The sequence below is a fragment of the Urocampus carinirostris genome, chromosome 4 (assembly GCF_059441175.1).
Source record: "Urocampus carinirostris isolate Australia breed hairy pipefish chromosome 4, RoL_Ucar_1.0, whole genome shotgun sequence".
In the NCBI taxonomy this organism is placed as follows: domain Eukaryota; kingdom Metazoa; phylum Chordata; class Actinopteri; order Syngnathiformes; family Syngnathidae; genus Urocampus; species Urocampus carinirostris.
The window spans coordinates 44,806,377-44,827,567 of record NC_142352.1 but is presented as its reverse complement, the minus strand read 5'-3'; the positions used below and the strand labels follow the sequence as shown (position 1 = coordinate 44,827,567).

At 41.6% G+C, this 21,191-nt stretch overlaps 1 protein-coding gene across 1 annotated transcript in view; it reads left to right on the top strand.

The window, feature by feature from the left end:
• Positions 1-19,964, top strand: part of nfatc3a (nuclear factor of activated T cells 3a) — an 81,909-nt gene extending 61,945 nt beyond the window's left edge. The window contains exon 10 of the mRNA XM_088334685.1: positions 18,568-19,964. Within this exon, the coding sequence (XP_088190811.1) occupies positions 18,568-18,650 (83 nt within the window). The 3' untranslated portion in view covers positions 18,651-19,964. The remainder of the gene's footprint in view (positions 1-18,567) is intronic.
• The last annotated feature ends 1,227 nt before the right edge of the window (positions 19,965-21,191 follow it).

The window sequence follows — 21,191 nt, the reverse complement described above, 5'->3', positions numbered from 1 at the left end:
AATCCAGAATGTATGACATTTTTGTTTTTTTAATTGCATTACAGAAAATAAAGAACTTTATCACAATATTCTAATTTTCCGAGACAGTCCTGTATATTGTAAGAGATTTTTCTTAAAAACAAATATACTATATTCACGATTTACTGAAGGTCTAAAAATCATATGTCTTGATAAATGCACACGTACAATTAAAAATTGGATATTTAAATCAAAGATACATTTTTGGTTCTGCAAGATACCATGGTAATTTACACTGTTTTTAATTGTTTTAATGGTACTATACTTACTTATTGCTCCAGCGAAGGTCGGGGGGTCCCGTCCCTGTGCGTTCAGCCGACCAGATGAACCAGGTTTTTCCAATGCTGGCGGTCTTGTGCCAGCTGTTCTGCATCCTCTACGGCAACTCCGTGTTGTTGGAGGTCGCCCGCAACGACGTCGAGCCATCGAATGCGGGGTTTCCCTCGTGGTCGTCTCCAGCCTGCGGCCTTTGGGTCAAACTGGAGAATGGCTCGTGTCGGATGGTCTGGTGGTAGACGAAGGACATGGCCAAACCAGCGGGTGCGGCGTTGTGCGACCAAGGAAGATGCTTGGGGCTGGCACGTGCGGGCTCTGAGCTCTTTATTGGAGACTCGCTGGGGCCACCTGATGTTCTCGATGGTTCTGAGAGCCCTGCTATCAAAACCATCGATTCTTGTGGCCAGGGTGTCGTTCAGGGGCCATGTTTCTGAGCCATAAAGCAGGATAGGGAGTACGGCGAGGTTGTAAATGCGGAGCTTCGTCTTGCGTGCGATGGTCTGGTGCCGCCAGAGTGGTTTCCAGAGAGACTGCAGAGCAGATGCTGCCAGGGCTCTTCTGCGGAGAATCTCTGGTTTTAGGTCCCCATTGTCTGTCACCATGGACCCCAGATATACAAAGCTCTTGACAGGCTCTACGATGTCGCCACCAATTTGGATGGGAGGTGGATCTGGTCCATCACCGACATACATGAACTTGGTTTTCGTCCAACTCACTTGCAGGCCAAGCCGCGCTGCCTCTTCGCTGTAAATGCCCAGAGCGTCTCTCAGCTGGCTGTAGGAAGTGCTGAGAATGATGGTGTCGTCAGCATACTCCAGGTCAGTCAGGTGGTAGTTGCCGAAAGACACTCCGGGGATGCGCTCACTAACCCTGAACATCAGATGGTCGATGATGCAATTAAAAAGGTCGGGAGCAGCCACACAGCCTTGGCGAACGCCGCTGGAGATAGCAAACCAGTCGGAGTCAATGCCGTTGATACGGACACAGCTCTCTGTGTTGCTGTAGAGCAGCTTGAACAGGGCTATGATCTTGGGTGGTGCTCTGAGAGCTTGGAGGATGTTCCACAGTGAAGAGTGGCAGACGGTGTCAAAGGCGGCCTTCAGATCAATGAATCCGATATACAGATGGCGATCTTTACGGAATTCACGGGTCTTTTCTATCAGCAAACGGACGGCAGAGATGTGGTCCGTTGTGGAGCGGTTGGGCATAAAGCCAGCCTGCTGGGGACGGCGGCAGCTTCTGATTGCTGGAAGGGCACGGCTGAGCAAGATCCTGGTAAAGACCTTGCCCTTGCCAGAGTAAGGTTATGCCTCTGTGGTTTCCACAGACAAGCCTGTCGCCCTTGCATTTCCAGAAGGGCAAGATGACTCCTCTGGTCCAGTCGGTGGGCAGCTGCTCCGATTCCCACACCTGGTTGAATAGGCGGGTTAGCCACTCCACCATGCCATCACCGCCGGCCTTGAGCATCTCGCCGGTAATGGCACAGATGCCGGGGGCTTTCTTGGTGTTCAGCTTCTTCAGAGCAGCTCTCACTTCCTCAGGTGTTACAGGGTCTGTGCAGCAGGTGTCGTTAGGAGGTGCTGTGCTCGCAGCCCCTAGGAGGGTGGGATCAGCCGGGATGGTGCTGTGCTGCAAGAGGAGGCTAAAGTGCTCTTTCCAGCGCTCGAGGCAGTTGGCTTCTGTCATGATGAGGTTGCCGTCTGAGTCCTTTACCAGGGCTGTCTTTATGTGTGGGCCGCTACGGGCTTGGCGTAGTAGACTGAATACGCGGCTCATGTTGTTGTTGTTGGCCGCGGACTCAAGCTGTTGGGCTTCTGCCTGCCAAAACCTCTCCCTATCTTCAGCAATGGCCACATTGCGCAGGCGATTCAGTCTCCGATACTCTGTGAGGTCGCCTCGGAGTCGGGCCTCACGCCGCTGGTCTATGATGTTTAGTGTCCTCTCTGATATCCAGGGCTTTCTCGGGGAGGATCGCGGGCGTCCGAGGACATTGTGAGCAGACTGGAGGACACTTTCCTTGAAGGCCGCCCAGTCTGTCAGCTTGTCAGGAGCCAGGGTATCAAGAGAGCGGCGGATGGAGCAACTGAAGTCTCTGGCGATGTTGGGGTCGCTGAGTCGGGAGGAGTCGGGGCGAGGCAGAGTCTTGTGCTGGTTGGCTCGGAGCTTTAGCTTGAGCTGGGCCACCAGCAGACGATGGTCTGTGTTGCCAAGCTGTGCTCCTCTGAACACCCGGCAGTTGGTTACAAACGACTTCCAGCGTCGTGATATCAGGATGTGGTCCAATGCCTTCCTGGTTCTGCCATCTGGGCTGTACCACGTCCAGTGATGGATGCATTTCCGGGGAAACCAGGTGTCAGCAACACAAAGGTTGTTTTGGTGGCAGAGGAGGAGGAGGCGGTTGCCATTGTCGTTTGTTGTGCTGTCAACGAAGGTGGTGCCGACAGGTGAGCCGGGGGACCGATCATTGCTGGATAGAGTGGCGTTGGCATCAGTGAGGATGATGGTGACGTCGTGTGGTGGGGCTTGGTTGACAGCCTGGTGGAGTTGGTCAAAGAACGCGTCCTTCGCATCCTCATCAGCGACATCGGTGGGGGCGTAGGCGACGATCACTGTCATCTTGCCGTGATGGTGGAGGAATCGAGCAGACAGTAGTCTGTCGCTTATTGGTGTCCAGCTGATGAGGGACCTCCGGAGGGCTTTTGGAATGGCAAGAGCCACACCGTAAAGGCCGGTCCGACTCTCGGGGCCACTCCAGATGTAGCAATGGTTGCCAGCTGTTGTTTCACCATTGCCTTGCCATCGTACTTCACAGAGCCCTGCCATGGTGATGTTATAGCGACAGAGCTCTCGGGACAGCAGGGTGGCAGCTCCGGGGCAAAGGAGTGTCTGGACATTCCAGGTGGCGACACGGGTCTTATGACGAAGATCGATCCGTACTCGTTGGTCGGGGGCAGGCTGGGGTCCGTTACCGTGTTGGTCAGTCCGGCTTCTTTCTCTGGTCAGTTTCGTAACAAAGTGTGTTTCTCCTGGGTGAGTTGTTAGCCCTCCGCAGGATAGTCGGTTGGTGGGGCTGCCACCTCACAGCGTACCGACACGCTGGGGTCTTTGTTTGTCTGGAACCTACCCCGGAGACCGGCCCGCCATGGGTGACCCTACCAGGAGCAAGCTCCCGACGGTATCGCTCTCCAGGGTCACTGGAACACGCAAGCCCCCTCGCCGCATCAAGGCCAGACCCATCCGAGGGGGAATGGTACTATAGCAATGGGAAATTTGGGCTTTGAAAGTCCTTAAAATGTGCTTGAATTTGTCCATTAAAAATATATATGAACCCTGTTTAAAATAGTGGCTGGGTAACAAAGTAAGTGTTAAATAGTGAAAACGTTTTCATTCTTTTAGATAGATAGATAGATAGATAGATAGATACTTTATTCATCCCTGCAGGGAAATTCCCATAATTCACATTTTAGTTCCATTACGTGTTTTCATTATTGTAATTGTGGATTCTTAGATATTCACACACTGTGTATGTTGCTGTGGTTATTATATCAAGCCGTTTGTTTTCACAAGTCTAATTAGGATGATCGCAATAACATGTTGACTTAACAATTAGCATGAAAATCAGGTCAAAGCATGAAGCCGAGGGCTTTTTTCTCCTGTTTGGGTTTTTTTTTTTTAATCTGTAGTACACGTCTCCAAACGACCTCTTATCTGCCACTTGACTAGTTTGCCATATTCAAATCAGGTCCCTGCGGGGTAGAGGGGTTAATAAATAGCCTGGTGAGGCGATGTTGGGAGGTGTTACATTGTGTGCTAGCACAGGTCAGCCTAATTAACACTGGCCACTTGTCAATAAGTCATGTGTGAAAATCCAGTGAGGTTCATCGGTGGGTTATATTTATGCAAGGGCATACACCTACACCACCGTCGAGAAAAATAATCAAACATGCACAGTACAACTTGTTTGTTTCTTGTCATACTCTTCCAGCCAAAATGAAGTACATTGATCTTTTTTTGAAAAAGTTTGAGTGTGACACAGTTTAACCGGGAATGTGAGCTCCCCCTTTGAGCCTTTGGCTAAAAATAACTTTGTGTGCCAGCCCGGCTCTGTAGGCCATGTTTTGAAGTAGCAACATCGAGGCTGGCCCCGCTCTGTTTTTTTAAGAGGTCACCGCCTACTCACTAAGTAGACCATATTCACTCTGTGCCACTGACAGACACAGCAATAGTAAGTGTATCCATTAGTATGATTTATATTTATTTTAAGGCTTTCTGCTGATGATTCACAACATTTACATGGCGACATACTTTGTTGTAAAAAAACATTTGTCCCCTTCCTGATGTTAGTGTTTTTTGCATATCTATCACTCACAACGGTTTCATATCTTCAAACCAATTTTAATTTAACAGAGACAACCCAAGGAAATACAAAACAGTTTTAAAATATGGATTATTTTTATTAAGGCAAAAAAATGAAGTAATAGCACACAAAGTAACTGTGACTAACCACAGTTTTGGGAAACCTAAGTTCAATTCCACGGGCCACACCCGCAATTGATTGCCACCACCTGTGATGAGTCAAGATCACTTAAATTGAATCTGTTCAACAAAGAGAAGTAGGCTACAAAAGCTCAGGAACACAATTGACATGCCATGATCCATAGCAATTCCAGAAGAAATTAGAAAAAAAGGTATTGAAACCTATCAGGCTGGAAAAGGTCCCAAAGCCATTTCAAAGGCTCCAGAGCTCCCGCGAACCACTGGCCGAGCCATCATCCAGAAATGGAGAAAATAGGAAACCATGGCAAACCTTCCCCAGATGTGGTCGACCAACTAAGATTACTCCAAAATTGTGATGGCCGCTCATCCAGGAGGTTACAGAATAACCCCAAATAACATCCCGGGAACTGCAGTTCTCACTGGCCTCAGTTAAGGTCAGTGTTCATGACTCCACCATAAGAAAGGACACTGGTCAAAAATAGCATCTATGGGATAATTCCTAGCCGAAAACCACTGCTGTCACAAAATAACACAAAGAGTCATCTCAAACTTGCCAAAAAGCTCTTTGATTATCCTTAAGACCTTAGGAAAAACAGTGAATCAGTGGATTGATCAGTCAAAAAATGAATTTTTTTGAAAGGTGTACAGTCCAACATTACAGCATGGTGTTAGCTTGCGATGGTCTGGGGCTGTTTTGCTGCTTCAGGACTAGGACAACTTGCTGTGGTTGACAGAATAATGAATTCTGGTGTTTACCTGAAGATCCAAAAGTAGAATGTCCGGCCATCAGTCTGTGCACTCCAGATAAAGTGCTCCTGGACCATGCAGCGGCACAATAATCCTAAACACACCATCAAGTCCACTTCTAAATGGCTCAAAAACAAAACAAAACGTTTCTGGAGTGACCAAGTCAAAGTCCGTATTTAAATCCTATTAGGATGCTGTGACCGTAAATCGGCAATCCATGCAATTAAAAAAAACAAACAATATTTTGGATTAGAAAATATTTCGCAGGTCAAGCAATAGCCTGGCTGCAGGTTCAGCCTACAGCTACGGCTAAGCTAAACCTGATGCTAGTTGCCAGCCGCTCGGTTCCGTGCCCACACAGGCGAAGGGGCTTCAACGTCCATGCCAGTGTGGCAAGAGTTAAAATGTTCCGATTTCTGTGTGCGGGACGAGGGGTGACAAAGCCCGGACCACACAGGGGCGGACGGGGTGTGCGTGTTGAAGTAATTGGGGGCTCTTTCTTCATACCTGAAGCTGCGTGTGCTTTTGAGAAATGGCCTCCAATTTATTTTTAATTTTATGTAATGACAACAAAACATTTCATTTAACTGCAAATAAGTGTGTGTTATTATTTGTTGATCTATAGTTGTTATTTTGTTACAGTCGTATAACTCAGACGGTAGGAGACACTACTTTCATTTTTCGCGGGTGGTTCTGGTTTCCATTAACCGTGGAAACCGAGGGATCTACGTATAGTATTTAAAATAACATTCAACCTCTGCAAAAATTCTAGGTTTGAAATGTCCAACTGCATTAGAAAGCACCTATTGTCTTCCCAAAATCCCTTAATGTTTTTGCTCCTGTTGGCCTGCTGCTGGCTTGTTTTTAACACTGGAGATCCGTGCAACATAATTTAATTGAATTGTCTTTATTGTCATTGATGAAAACATAGTAAAAAAATGTTTGCAGTCAAATTTAGACATGCACCATCAGGGTAAACATGTAATAAAAGACTTAGAAGGGAAACATAAGATAAAAGAATGTCAGCATAATTAAGCAAAACATATTTACATGAGACATACCTAATTTGTTGTAATAGTGCAATTAAAAAGAGTTTGTCGTAAAAATTGTGCAATAAAAAGTAGTGCAATCATATCTGTCAACCAAAGCTAATTGCTCCCCGTATTAATGATCTCAATTCCCCTTATTAAGCAATAATAAACCTTACAAACACAACGCAGCACCTATTTACTTAAAACAAGACCGTCAATGTGGAATCCCGCGACAATTTAAGCAATCTAGGATGACATTGTCTTCTGCTGCTCAGTGACCCAGATGATCGCGATTAGACCCAAAATCAGTCCAACAAAAAAGTTGATTTTATTTCTTTGAAAAAATACATATTTTTTTTCCTGTACAAAATATGTTTTACCGTGTACACAATTTAGAATAATCAAGAACATATAAATTGCGAGAAAAACAATTATAAGGTATATGCAATAACATTTTGCAGAAACAAAAATTCCCTAACAAGTCTATGAATAAGATATGAGTACCCATTTTTCAATGCAAGATCTATATTTTTCACAGTTTTCCGTGCTTGTTAAGGGTAGTGATGGCCCTGGGAAAGAAACTGCCCCTGAGTCTTAATCCTTGTTTTAGGGAACCTTTAGCACCTACCAGAGGCACCAGGTGAAAGAGCTTCCTTTGCCCACACCAATTCTGACATGGCACTTGTAAATTAAAAAAGTAAGGTTGACTATGAGGGCCACCACTTCCAGGAAAGGTGGAAGTTGGAGTATTTTTTTCACAGAAATCGGAAACAACTGCACCCGCCCCATTTGCCAGTAGACTGATTTTTCAAATAATATAATATCAAGAGGCACTGCCAGACAAAACATGCAGAGGAAAAGTCACTTGACTAAAGAGAAAAAGTGCCAGCATATGAATTAAGTTAGCCTTAACTGTGAAGTATAAATAAGGGTAACTCATCAGTGCAGTCATCCTTTCATGTTCTTCTTTTACGTAAGGAGCCAATCTTTCTCTTATTTTTCCCTTTTTTTAATTACAAGCATTATTCATCCACATTGATGTGGACGATAATGGATAAACTTCTCAGCTGTGAAAGATAGTTATAATATCATAGGAGAGCCACAGCGACCTGAGAACAAACATGGAGTGTGTGTTGAAAAACTGCCCTCGTTGGCTAGCAGATGGCCCCTGTGACGCACAGTCTCGTTTTTGTGTGTTGTGTATGTCTGTGGTTGAGAGTAAGTGAGATGGGCATAGAGATATTTTAGCGTTTTTGTGGCTATCTGTACCTATCTACTCTTTTTCACACCGTTTTTGTGGCTATCTGTACCTATCTACTCTTTTTCATGTGTGAATTTGCGGAAGTCCAGCATCCATCTTATATATTTATCACAACAACGCTACCAGAAGCAGTTGTCGGTTTCAGTTCAATCAAATATACTGAAGATCAAAACCAAGCCCAACACAAATTGATGCATTGTAGCGTGTGTGTAGCACGAATCCGCAAACGCACAGGAGGTGAGGGGACAGACTGACGGACAGATGGGCGGGCAACTTTAGCATCCAATCGCACAGTAGGGTCGCCTAGCCAAGACACTCAATCTGGAGCATTCTGGGCCAAAGCAGAGCGAGGTTTGCTACTTTCCGAAACGTGGCGCTCCTTTGTCAGGCATGAGCTGTGTGTTTATGCTATCATCCATTTAGTCATGTGTTTGTATTGCCATTGTGTAGGGTTGTGCAAGTGTGTCTTCCGTTGGACAGCTGTATCCAAATGGATGTGAGTCTTAACTTATTCGATGCTAGTGACGGCTATAAACGTCAAAGAACTATTTTGACAGCAACGAGAAAAATGTTAAAAAAGAAACATTTTCTTCTTCCACTGGCAAATAATTTCGTTCTTTATTATTATCATAATCGTTACTATTATTTTTATTATTGTTTATGGTGGTCAACACTGCAGAGGTGGAATGCAGAAGGCCCCTATCCAGATCAGGTTTCTGCCAGCCTCCCGCAATAGCCTATATGGATGACCATCACCACAACATCTGTCCCAGAACACAGGTGGAACCTGTCGGGTTTGGAGATACTCATCACATGGGTGATGATGAGGTTCTTTTTTTGCATCAATTAAAAATACCATGTGGGATCCTCTTAACCAGATACTATTAACCTATTTCAACACTTAGGAAGTAAAGTGAACTGTAAATAAATATATTATACATATAATAGAAAAGGGCAGCACGGCGGCGCAGTGGTTAGCGCGTGTGCGGCACTGTTCTGAGGTCATGAATTCGAACCTTCCTGTGTGGAGTTTGTATGTTTTCCCCGTGCTTGCCTGGGTTTCCTCTGGGCACTCCGGTTTCCTCCCACATTCCAAAAAAACATGCATGTCAGGTTAATTGGCCGGTCCGAATTGTCCCTAGGTGGGAATGAGCGAGTGAGTTGTCTTTCTCTGTGTACCCTGCTACTGACTGGCAACCAGTTCAGGGTGTCCCCTGCCCACTGCCCAAGGATAGCTGGGATGGGCTCCTGCGCCCCCGCGACCCTACTGAGGATAAGCGATGCAGATATAGAGAGATATAATGGGAAAAAAATGTGCCTCTTTCTAAAGCCAATTTCAATTTTTTCCATGTGCAATCCCCCTTAGCATCTTTTTAGTATTCTAAACAGTATTTTCTATTCTTTCTGCATCTCTGAGTATGTGCTTGTATTCAACCTTTGATTTGTCATACATTTTTCTGCATACCTCCTGATTGGCTGGCATCAAAATAGCCTTGGAGTCCAGGGGAAAAATAATACGTTTCCATCTAATTAAAGTCAATGACAAACATTTGCTTCTTTGTTCCCCTTGAAACCAAGTGAAAACTAATGTCATGTGTCTTCTTTCCATACCATGAAGGTCTCGCAGAGGCAAATTTCTAGCAGAAGTTGGAAAAAACGGTGCCAGTCTTTCTTTCCCCCTCTAGACGGGAGTATGGAAAAAATTCAGATCATCACGCAGATTGGAAATTCAAACCAGTCTTGTGTTGTTTTTTAAAAGTTAAACCAATTATTGGAAATGTTGTGGCTCGTCCACAGCTTTGCCCGTAAATTTGATTAAACTGCTTCTTTAAAAGTTGGAAAAATGTATACAATGTATACTATGCGTGTGATCGTAAAATGAATGCCATGACATGAACGTGGGAACATTTGATGACTTTTTGTTTTGGTTGTAAAATGCGTATGTCGGTAAAATAACACTTTGACACAAGCTGCTACACTGCCGCAAGCTGTTATTTAAGTATGTTGTACTACAGACACTTAAAGGTTTAACTTGACTGATTGTCAGCCGATCAGGAGGGAGGGAAAGAACCACATTCTATCCTAGTCTCGTGATTGGAGTCTTTCTTTGTGTTTGCAGAGTCAGTGGTTGGAAAAGGTTAGAGGAAATGTATTTGTGGCAGTGTAGTCTCCTACACATCGTTGGGTTTGAATTTTGTAAGTCTTGGGGCACTGAATTCAGATTCAGATTCAGATCTACTTTATTGTCATTCTAGTACACGTGTATACAGAACGAAATGTCGATATATCTGACCCGCACAGTTTCCTTGAATGTACAGATATAAATAAAATGTTGTATTGAGTTGGAGTATTGAGTACTAATAATATCCTAAATAATTATGGCTATGTACACAGGGATCAGAATTTTCCGCGGATCCGCGGATTTCCGCTGTTTTTGAACCCCAAAGGCATTCCGACTATTTCACTTTTTCTCTTGCGTAGCAAACAAATTCAAAATCCGACTGTCTCACTCTTTCCTTTATTGCCCTGGTTTATTCCTGGACGCTGGCTATTTCAGCTGAAAATGAAAATCTCCATTCTGATCCCTGTGTATAGTATTTTACAGTAGTGCAAATAGTGTAAGAGGAGCAGCTAACCAGATGTGCAAAATGGGCAGTCAGGTAAACAAGTCAGGTAAACAGTAACAATAACACTGTAACAATAACACTGTAACTACAATAGTGCAGAGAAACAGATGTGCAAGGAGTGGCTAGCTATAAAGAACTGCCAGTAGTGCAAAAAGTCAAACAAAACCAACAGATGTACAGATTAGCAGCAGTTTAGATTTACTATGTGTTTGATTGACCATTTAACAGTCTAATGGCCAGGGGGACAAGACTATTGTGGAACCTGGTGGTCCTGAACCGCACACTGCAGTACCTCTTCCCAGAGGCTAGCAGAGTGAACAGTCCATGATGGGGGTGAGAGGGGTCCCTGATAATGTTCTTAGCTTGGGATAGGCAGCGCTTCTGGCCAATATTCTGAATGGAGGGGAGAGAAGTCCCGATGATTTTCTCTGCTGTCCTCGTCACCCTCCTCACACTACCCCAGTCGGAAGCGCTGCAGCCTCCACACCACACAGAGATACAGCTGGTCAGGATACTCTCCATGGTGCCCCTGTAGAATGTGATGAGGGAGGGTGGGGGCATGTGGATAATGCAGTAAAAGGGGTAGAAAAAAAACATAGTATTGAACATCTTAATGTCAAAATATCGTAAACTGCGCCATAACCCGTAGATTTACTATATTAATTATAAATGTTTTTACCAGAATAATTGCTTGTGACTAGAGTGGTACGAGTGCTTGAAATCCTTGAAAATGCTTGACTTTAATTGTTGCGTTTAAAGGTTTGAAAAGTGCTTTTATTTAGGTTGAAGTGCTTGTAATTGCTTGAAATTCTTTAAAAATAAATAGTCTGCTCAAAAGTAACACTGAAACGCCTACTCTGGTGGCTTTGCTTTGACATTGCACTTCTTCCCTCGTGACCAACGGAAGGATATATTGGTTTGTGCGGCGTTGTAATGTGAAGTGTCATTGCCCCCGTACAGTTGCATCAGACTAAGATGCAGGGTACTGGAGATATTGGAAAATTGGCTTTTAGAGTGTTAAAATGTGCTTCAAATGTCCATGAAAGAGGTGCACCAACCGGGGATTTAATAACTTGTAAAGACTAAGCCATAAATAAAATTAAATGTATTAATTTATTTTTGTAAAAAAAAAATATTTTAAGATGTGCTTAGTGGTAATCGTAGTCAATATGTGGCATTTAAGCCACAAACTTTTTTTTTTTTTAAATTGCAATTTTTTTTGGCAAGAGCAATTTGTTAACTTTATGTTGAAAGTTGTCTAAAATCAGTTACCCCTTTTTTTAGTAATGATTAAAAAAATATAAGGGATAAACTGGCTTACTTTTTTTCTAGAATCGTGATTGCAACTGAATCAAGATTTTATTTTCAGGCCTTATTGCCCAGCCGCATAAAGTATAACCTATTAAGAAGTTATAACAATAAAAACTTTTTGATAAAGTAATAATAATGGCAAGTAATAAAAATATTGCCGTTTGCAAAATGACATCACTACTCAGGTATACTCCTAGTCATTTTTCCCCCTTTTATGTGAGCAATTCAAGCTTCTCGTAAGAAACTTTTCCACTGAGGCTTTTCTAAAACCGTTATGCCACTCTGAAGGTTTCAGCGAGTGCTCCATGGTAGCTCGGCATTGGCAGCGAGTAGTTACTTTCAGTCCAGCTCGTGCATTTTCTAGAAAGTAAAGTGCCTTGCAAAAGGTTTGGCCCAGAAGAACCTTTTGACATATTGCCAAATTCCGTGTTTCATACCTAAAAAATATAACACTCAAAATATTTTCTAGGACACAATCATGAAAAGAAACATTTTTTGTTGTGCTATTTGGACGGAAAAAAACTAAACAGTGATGGTTGCAAAATTATTAGCCCTCTTTGAGTTGATACTTTGTACAACCTCCTTTTGCTGTGATCACAGCAAGTCTTTTGGGTACGTCTCTGATCATGGGCTTCTTGGTTGCTTCTCTGATAAATTTTTTGGGGAAAATACATTTTTTGTTGTTGAAATGCCTTATCATTTTTGTGAAAACATGTTGAAGTAGCATGATATAGACACAACAACCTGTTGAGCAGTGAAGATAGCGTTTTTTTCATACTTATCCAATTGTGTGTACATTGTTATCCATTTTTTTATCTTAAGTGTAGGTTTTATTCTAAATGTATCAAGAGCGCAAGTGAAAATGGGATTGTCCATTTCAAACCACAAATAAGAACATGAGAGTTTTAAATTTTAAAATATTGAAATAACGAATGTTCATTGGTAAAAGTCTTCCCGAACGAACTTTTCTCTGTCTCAAACAACATCTTAACTCTTGTTGTGTATTCATATGACAATATGCAATAGTCATCTCCTGTAATTCATATGTAGAGGGTCTCCATCAGACTGAAGGAGGAAAGCCTTTATAATAAGTGTAAATGTGAAAGAGCAGTAAAGTACATTTTAGCCTCCAATAAAATCTTTGTTCTTTTTATGGCTTTTTGGCCTCCAATTTGAGTCTTCCAGCAATGTCAAAAGTCTCCAGGTTATTTTTACTGTACACTGATCAGAGAGGTGTAGGTCAGAGCAGACTACGTTTGACATTTTTTGCTGTGGACATCACCCACCATCCATCCATGCATCCATTATCTGAACCGCTTATCCTCAGTCGGGTCGCGGGGGTGCTGGAGCTCATCCCAGCTATCTTTGGGCAGCGGGCAGGGGACACTCTGAACTGGTTGCCACCCAGTCGCAGGGCACACAGAGACAGACAACTCACTCGCTCATTCACAGCTAGGAACAATTTGGACCGGCCAATTAACCTGACATGCATGTTTTTGGAAGGTGGGAGGAAACCAGAGTGCCCGTAGGAAACCCACGCAAGCACAGGGAGAACTGTGGCGCACACGCTCCAACCACTGCACTGCCGTGCTGCCCCATCACCCACCAATTGAAGTCAATTTTGACCTATTAGGGTTTTGGTTGAAGCTACAGTGCCATGAAAAAGTATTTGCCCCTTTCCTTATTTCAGCGTTTTTTTTACATATTTATCACTCACAAAGGTTTAAAGTCAAGTCAAGTCACATTTATTTATATAGCCCTTAATCACAAAAATGTCTCAAATGACTGCACAGGATTACAATTACACAATTACCTGATCTTAAACCAACATGCGGGCAAGGAACAACTCAAAACCTCAGCGTGAGGAAAAAGAGAACCCTTGAGAAAGGACCTCACAAGTGGTAATCCCCCTTCAAGGATGACCAGGGTGAATCAAAATTAGCATTACTATACACAAGCATAGTAAACACTAGGTAACATGTTGAAAATTTGTCCGGAAAGTGCATGACAGCAGCGACGCCCCCAGCCTGTAAACTAGTCCAGAAAGTCTATGACGGCCACGACGCAGTTTCCCATCTCTGCCAGTTGGTCCATGCAGGCGTTCACATGCTTCAGGTCAAACGCTGGTCCGCTGACTCATCTCCAAATCGTCCTTCTCCTTTGTATCACCACCAGGCAGGCAGTCGGAAAAAGACAGGACAATACAAAATATGAGGTGGGCATCAATCATAAGCTTTGGAATAGAAGTGTGTCTTAAGCCTTGATTTAAAAACTTCCATTGAGGTTGCAGATCTTATCTCCGGAGGCAGGGCATTCCATAACACCGGGGCCTGGATGGAGAACGCTCTCGAGCCTGCAGACTTCCTGGCTCTCGGAGTCACAAGTAGACCGGCATTTTCCGAGCGCAGACTCCGTGCAGGAACATAGGGGGAAATCAAATCAGAGAGATAAGAGGGTGCAAGTCCATGCAAACATTTATATGTTAATTAGAGAACCTTAAAGTCACATCTTAAGTGGACTGGGAGCCTGTGCAAGTTGGCCAATACAGGAGTAATATGCTCAAACTTTTTGGTCTTAGTCAAAAGTCTAGCTGCTGCATTCTGAATCAGCTGCAAACTTTTAATGCTAGACATCGGGAGACCAGAAAGCAATACTTTACAGTAATCAAGCCGAGAAGTAATAAAGGCATGAATGAAAACCTCTGCATCTGATTGGGACAGCATCGAACAAATCTTCGCAATATTACGGAGGTGGTAGAAAGCTATTCTAGTAATATTTTTCACGTGTGACTGAAACGACAGATTAGGATCAAATGTAACACCTAGATTTTTGACTGAGTCTCTATGGGTGCTATTACATTTGTCTAGGTTCAGAGTAGTGTTTGAAAACAACTCACGACAGTGAGCTGGACCAATAAAAAACATTTCAGTTTTTTCTGGGTTAAGGCGTAAAAAATTAAGTGACATCCATCTTTGAATCTCAGTAAGGCAAGCCTCCAGATTTCTACACCTTAACTGTCCAGTTGTCTCCAGTGGCACATAAAGTTGAGTGTCATCTGCATAGCAATGGAAACTAATATTATACTTGCGGATAATGTCACCAAGCGGGTTCATATAAATACTAAAAAGAAGGGGGCCAAGTACAGAGCCTGTGGAACACTACAGGGGACATTAGATTGTTTAGAGGTCAGATTCCCATAGTTAACACATTGCATCCTGTCTGACAGGTAGGACCTAAACCACGAGAGTACAGTTCCTGAGAAACCAATGCATTCCAGACGAACCAGTAATATGTTGTGGTCGACAGTTTCAAATGCAGCACTGAGATCCAGCAGCAGTAACATTGATGAGGCACCGGAATCTATTGCTAAAAGGAGATTATTGGTTACTTTAGCCAGGGCTGTCTCAGTAGAGTGATTTGCCCTAAATGCTGACTGGACAGTTTCAAAGAGGTTATTTTCTGACATGAAGTCATTTAACTGCTGTGCAACGACCTTTTCAAGTAATATTGCAAAAAATGGCAGATTTGACACTGGCCTATAATTACTTAGGCTTTCTGGGTCAAGGTTAGGTTGCTAAAGCGTGGGTTTAATGACGGCAGACTTGAAGGCTACAGGAACAATACCCGAAGATAGCGATATATTAATAATATTTAAAACTGATGGTCCTAAGATCCCAAACAGATCCTCCACCAGTGAAGCTGGAAACGGATCAAGCAGGCAAATAGTTTGTTTGGCCCTACTGACCATCTGTGTTGGACTATCAAGGGACAAATCATTGAAATGAAATGAAAATGAAATGATCTGCATTTATATAGCGCTTTTTAAGTCAAGACTTCCCAAAGCGCTTTACAGTGTGCTTCACATTTCCCAATAGCGGCCGTGCAGCCATGTAAGGCGCTAACCTGCTTATTGGGAGTATTAGGGGTTCAGTGTCTTACCCAAGGACACTTCGACATGTAACACGGAGGAGCCGGGATTCGAACTACGATTTCTTGATCCCAAGACGAGCGCTTTACCTCCTGAGCTACTGTCGCCTCTGAAACTGGAGAATGTTTCTGAACAACCGCCGGCACGGTCCTTACCTAACACCTCCACATCTTTGAGATAGGAGGAGGTTACTGATTAGGTGAATCTTTTTATTAAAAAATTCCATAATGTCGTTAGCAGAATAAGTACAGCTATTTGGGTTAAGTTGTTGTCTGGTAAGTTTCGCAACTGTGTCAAACAAAAATTTCGGATTATTCTTATGTTTAACAATAATCTTAGAGATCATCGAACCAATTTTGATATCACACAGAGACAACCCAAGGAAAAATAAAATGCACTTTTGAAATATGCAGATTCCATTTATTAGGACACCAAAAAATCAAAACCTATCTGGCCCTATGTAAAAAAAGTAATATCCCCCTAAACCTAATAGCAAGTTGGGCCAAACTTGGCAGCAATAACAGAAATCAAACGTTTACGATAATTGGTAATGAGTCTGTCACAACGCCGTAGAGGAATTTTGACTCTTCTTTGGAAAATTGCTTCAAACCTGCCATATTGGAACGTTTATAGAGCTTGAACTGCCTGTTTAAGGTCACACCACAGCATCTCAAGTCGATTTAAAACGGCACTTTGACCTGGTCAGTGAAGAACCTTTATTTTGTTTTGTTTTTGAGTCATTTAGAAGACTTACTGGTGTTTTTTGTGTCAATGTCGTGCTGCATTATCCAACAGCGCTCAAGTTCGAGGGCATGGACTGATGGCTGGACGTTTTTCTTTAGGATCTTAAATTAAAATAAGTAAAACAAAAGCAAAAGATCAGCACTCTCTAAGATTGAAAGATTAATTGCTCTCTGCTTCGGAGCATTCAATTTTATTAGAATTAATCAAAAAATGTTTCTTCTTTTTATTTGTAAACAAGTGAGACGTAGCCGAGCTGCGCAAGTGTTGTCGAGGCAGAATTCATATCAGTTTATAGCACCCAATTAACACAAAAAGATTGTAAATAATACATAGGAACAGCTCAAAATAACACAAAATATCTGCAAGAAGCAACATAGTGCCTTTTTTTAGTCATCAAAGTCGACAAAAAAAAACTTTGCATTGAAAGTGCTTGAAAAGTGCTTGAATTAGGCGATGAAAAAGGTGCACAAACCCTGCTTACTATTCAGCATGTGTTCCATTATAAGACTTACAGTGTATAATGCTTTTAATTTTTGCAGCCCTACATTCTTTTGATTTATTTATATTTTAATGTATTTTTTATCCCCTTTGATTTCAGCATTTTGGGTTGCCGACCCCTGGTTTAAGTTTTGATTCTGAACTCGGGGTTTTCAGGGATTTTAAGCGTCAATTAAAACCAATGTTGACTTTTAGGGATTCCACATCACCAATGACTCCACTAGTACGATGCTCACCTTTGAGGAAAGACTTTTTCTTGGAAGAATTTTGCGCTTTTCTTGTTTTGCTGCTTTTCTCAGTAGTTGGCGCCAACGTCAAAAAGGTCAAAAAGAAGAAATATCCTCCGGCGCAAAACCAGTCCGGCCTGCCTCGTTGCCGGCATGTCGCGTGCAAAATGTGACACGCAGGCTTTTGTAGTAGAGAAGAGCAGCATAGTTCACAAAACAACATCATAGCTGTGTGTTGTGCAACACTGTGTTGGAGGAAAAACAATCAATCAGCAAAACCCTGAAGGCAATAAATCCAGGGTTGAAATCCTTGTAAATGCTTGAATTTTATTGTTTTTCAGGAAAATGTTTGAATTTAGGGCTAATCACCATTACCGTGTTTTCTGGCGGTCTGACTCGATAGACCATGCTTTTAAATGAAGAAAAATATTGAAAAGTGTGTAAAAATGACGGCAACGGTTGCTCTAATCTTCATTATTGAGATTTCATGTGAGGCGTTACTGCTGTTGCATCCAAGAGGACAGGTTTATCAGACTAGTCTCTTTTTCTAGAAGCTGTTCTTTGGGCTCGGCTCACTGAGAAGAGCCAGTCTTTTGGCTCCCAAATGACTTAAATTTGTTGTTTTTTTCTAAAATTATGTGTTATCAATAGTACTTAAACATAATGCACCTAATGTTTTGGTACTTAGTAAGATCATGTGTTTGGCAGGGGATGCCTGAAAAATACATGAAATTTAAATTAAGATATTCACAGATCTACCAAAATAATGCAAAATACGAATCCATTTTAGCTTTATACACTGAGCGGATTCAAAGTCAAATAACAAGACATAATCCCTAAAAATGCAAAACAATAAATTCTAGATCACAAATATTAACTCAGTGCTATGAATAAATGATAAAATGCAAAAACAGTCACTATTTACAACTCTATTTTAACCAATTTAGACACGGATTTTCTGAAAAACAGGCAAAACAAAGCTCAGCAGTCAATTTAAAGATTGAATGCACTCTGCTTCGGGGCAATCAATATCATTAAAATGAGTCCAAATTAGACTTTTCTGCATTTTATACAAACAGTACTTTCTTTCTTTTGTTTTCCGTAATAACCTCAATTATTACCCAACACCTATAGAACCCTTTCCGTGTTTGTGGACCTATTGAAGTGCACGTGCATAAAGCAGAATGGCAGAATTCATGTCAGTTTATAGCAGCCCACTGACACAAAAAGATTGTAGATCAGAGATAGGAACAGCTCAAAATAATACAATGTATGTGCTAGCAGTAAGATGGGGACTTTATTTTAGTCAACATTGCCAACAAAAAAAATGTTATGCTTGAATTTGGCCATGAAAAAGGACTCTGTGAAGGGTTACATTTCTTTTTTCCTCTTCTCTCCGCAGTGAACGAGATCATCGGGCGAGACATGTCGCAGTCCCCGAGCAGCCGCGGCCACGCTCGTTCGGCCCACGGCGCACCATCGTAGCTGTCCGACGAGACGGAAAAACACAAAACTGCTTGGGACTTCAACTACCATGATGCAACAGTCAGCCAGGACCGCTCATTAGGCTGTACACACATCAACTGGGCCGATTTTTCCGATTCTTTTCTTCAAACGGCCCCTTTTGAAACGATCAAAGCATTTACAATCCCAGATGAGGAGGGGCTCAACATTCCACAAATGTCAATCAACTGTGCATCTTTGGACGTCACTACCGCCCCCTTTATTTTAAATCTTCAGGACTCTACATCAGGGGTGTCAAACAGGCAGCCGTGGGTTAGATTGGGCCCACCCAGGGTTTTAATCTGGCCCACGAGACAACGCTCAAAGAAGCACAAGAGAAAAAAAGAGCTGCACTTTTAAATATGTCCTCTTGAAGTCGCCAAGGCCAGGCGCCACTCCCAAAGCAACTATATCTTTATTTCCCTCTTTTTTCTCTTTCTCCCTTTTTATCTCTATTTTCTTCAACTCTTTTGCTCCTCTCTTTTTCAGCGTTTCCTTTCTCTTTATTTCTATTTCTCCCTCTCTCTATGTTCTCTTTCCCTCTGTCTCTTTTTATTTCTCTCCTTTTTATTTTTCTCTTTCTCACCGTGTCTTTCTTTTTTTCCATCTCTTCACGCTCTTTTCACTCTTTCAATTACTCACTATTTCTCTATATCTTTTTCTTACTTTCTTTTTTCTCTCTCTCTATCTCCCTCTCTCTCCCCCTCTGTATCTATCGATTTATCTCTTTAATGTATTAGTCTGGCCCCTGTGAGAATGTTTTTTCTACCATGTGGCCTCGAATTAAAATGAGTTGGAGATCCCTTTTCTATGAGATAGCCAAAAATCTGAATTTTCTGTTAGAAGTTAAAAAAGCTCTGCCCCTCATTTTAAAATAGTTATGTTTATATATATATATATATATATATATATATATATATATATGTGTATATATATATATATATATATATATATATATATATATTGAACACAGCTTTGGCCTAAGCACAAAACAACTTAGGAGATACTTAAAAAAAGTAAAAAACAGTCCAGCTGGCTTTACTGCATTTGTTTAAAGGGACAGTGTGTAATATTTGCCCACGAGATGTTGCTGTTTTGTATAGTGCAACTGAGAACAAGTGTTACAAAGCAAAACAAAACAACACAAACTACGGGGATTCAAAGTGACCAAACTGCAGTTTTTTTGCAATGTTTTTTATCTTTGGAGGTACCCATAAACGAAAGATGGCTGACAATCATGTCAGCTCTATATTTATGTGAGGCTCATGTTATGTAAATTAAATGCAAATTTCTCCACCTACGAGTATTTAAAAAAAAATGCAAGTTCATGTGAGTTCATGTACATATATATATATATATATATATATATATATATATATATATATATATATATATATATATATACAGTCATCACCGTCAACGATACAGAAACCTTGCTTTTGATTGGTGCTGAATCTCTTCCTTTGAAGAAAAAATGGCCTTGAAAGTGTTTGAAAAGTGCTTGAATTTGGCCATTAAAATAGTGTACGAACCCTGAATAAGAAACATGAGAAACAAAAAGATATCCATGTTTTCTCATATCATCGCTGATTTTCTTTTAAATCTATAATTTAAACATTTCATCAAATTGGTTTCGAACCACTTGAAACAAAAGCAAAATCATTATTTGCACTTAATGTGTTGATATTAACTCAAAATGTAATACAGTTAGCCTCTTCCATTAAACTTGATAAAAATTATAACATACTTATTCCGCTGCCTGATTAAAAAGTTAAGAAAATGTCGCCTGCTATCTAAATATTGGGGAGACTGGAGACAAGAGTGGCACAAAATAAACTCATTTTTCTTGGTAGTAGTACTTTTATCAATCACTTTACACATATTAATGATGTATTTTTACATGTGGTGGGCTGGATCAAAAAGCTAGAGGGGCCACATGTAGCACGCAGGCCCTAGTTTGCCCACTCCCACGCAATTAATACACACTGTCCCATTAAAGCAGGGGTCTCAAACACAATTGAGTCGGGGGCCGCTGCAACTAAGGTCTGAGTGAGGTTGGACCAATTGGGGTTTTCCACAAAAACAGCTGATAAAAATAGTATGCTGTTCTTAAAGGGACAGAGTTATCTATTTGTCCACTAGATGTCGCTGTAATGTGTAGTTCAAGGAAGAAATTCAAGGAGACTGAAAGTGAGCAAAATTCATCCTTTTTCCAATTTGTACCCAGCCTTTCTTAAAGAAATACAAAAAGAGGCGGAAAAAGATTACCTTCTAGAAAGGAATAAAACAAAACTAAGGAAGAAAACATACGAAAAAGGGGCAGAAAAGGATTACAAGAATAAAAAGAAAAGTTGGGGAAAAGACAGCAAAAAAGGAAACTGAAGAAAAGGAAAGACAAAAGAAATGAATGAAAAAGAAAAAGGACAAAAACTAATGTAACTTTCTCTTTTTTTCTTTACATTTTTTAATTGTTTTTCCCCTTTTCTTGAGTTTTAATTTGTCTTATTTTTTATTTTATTTTTA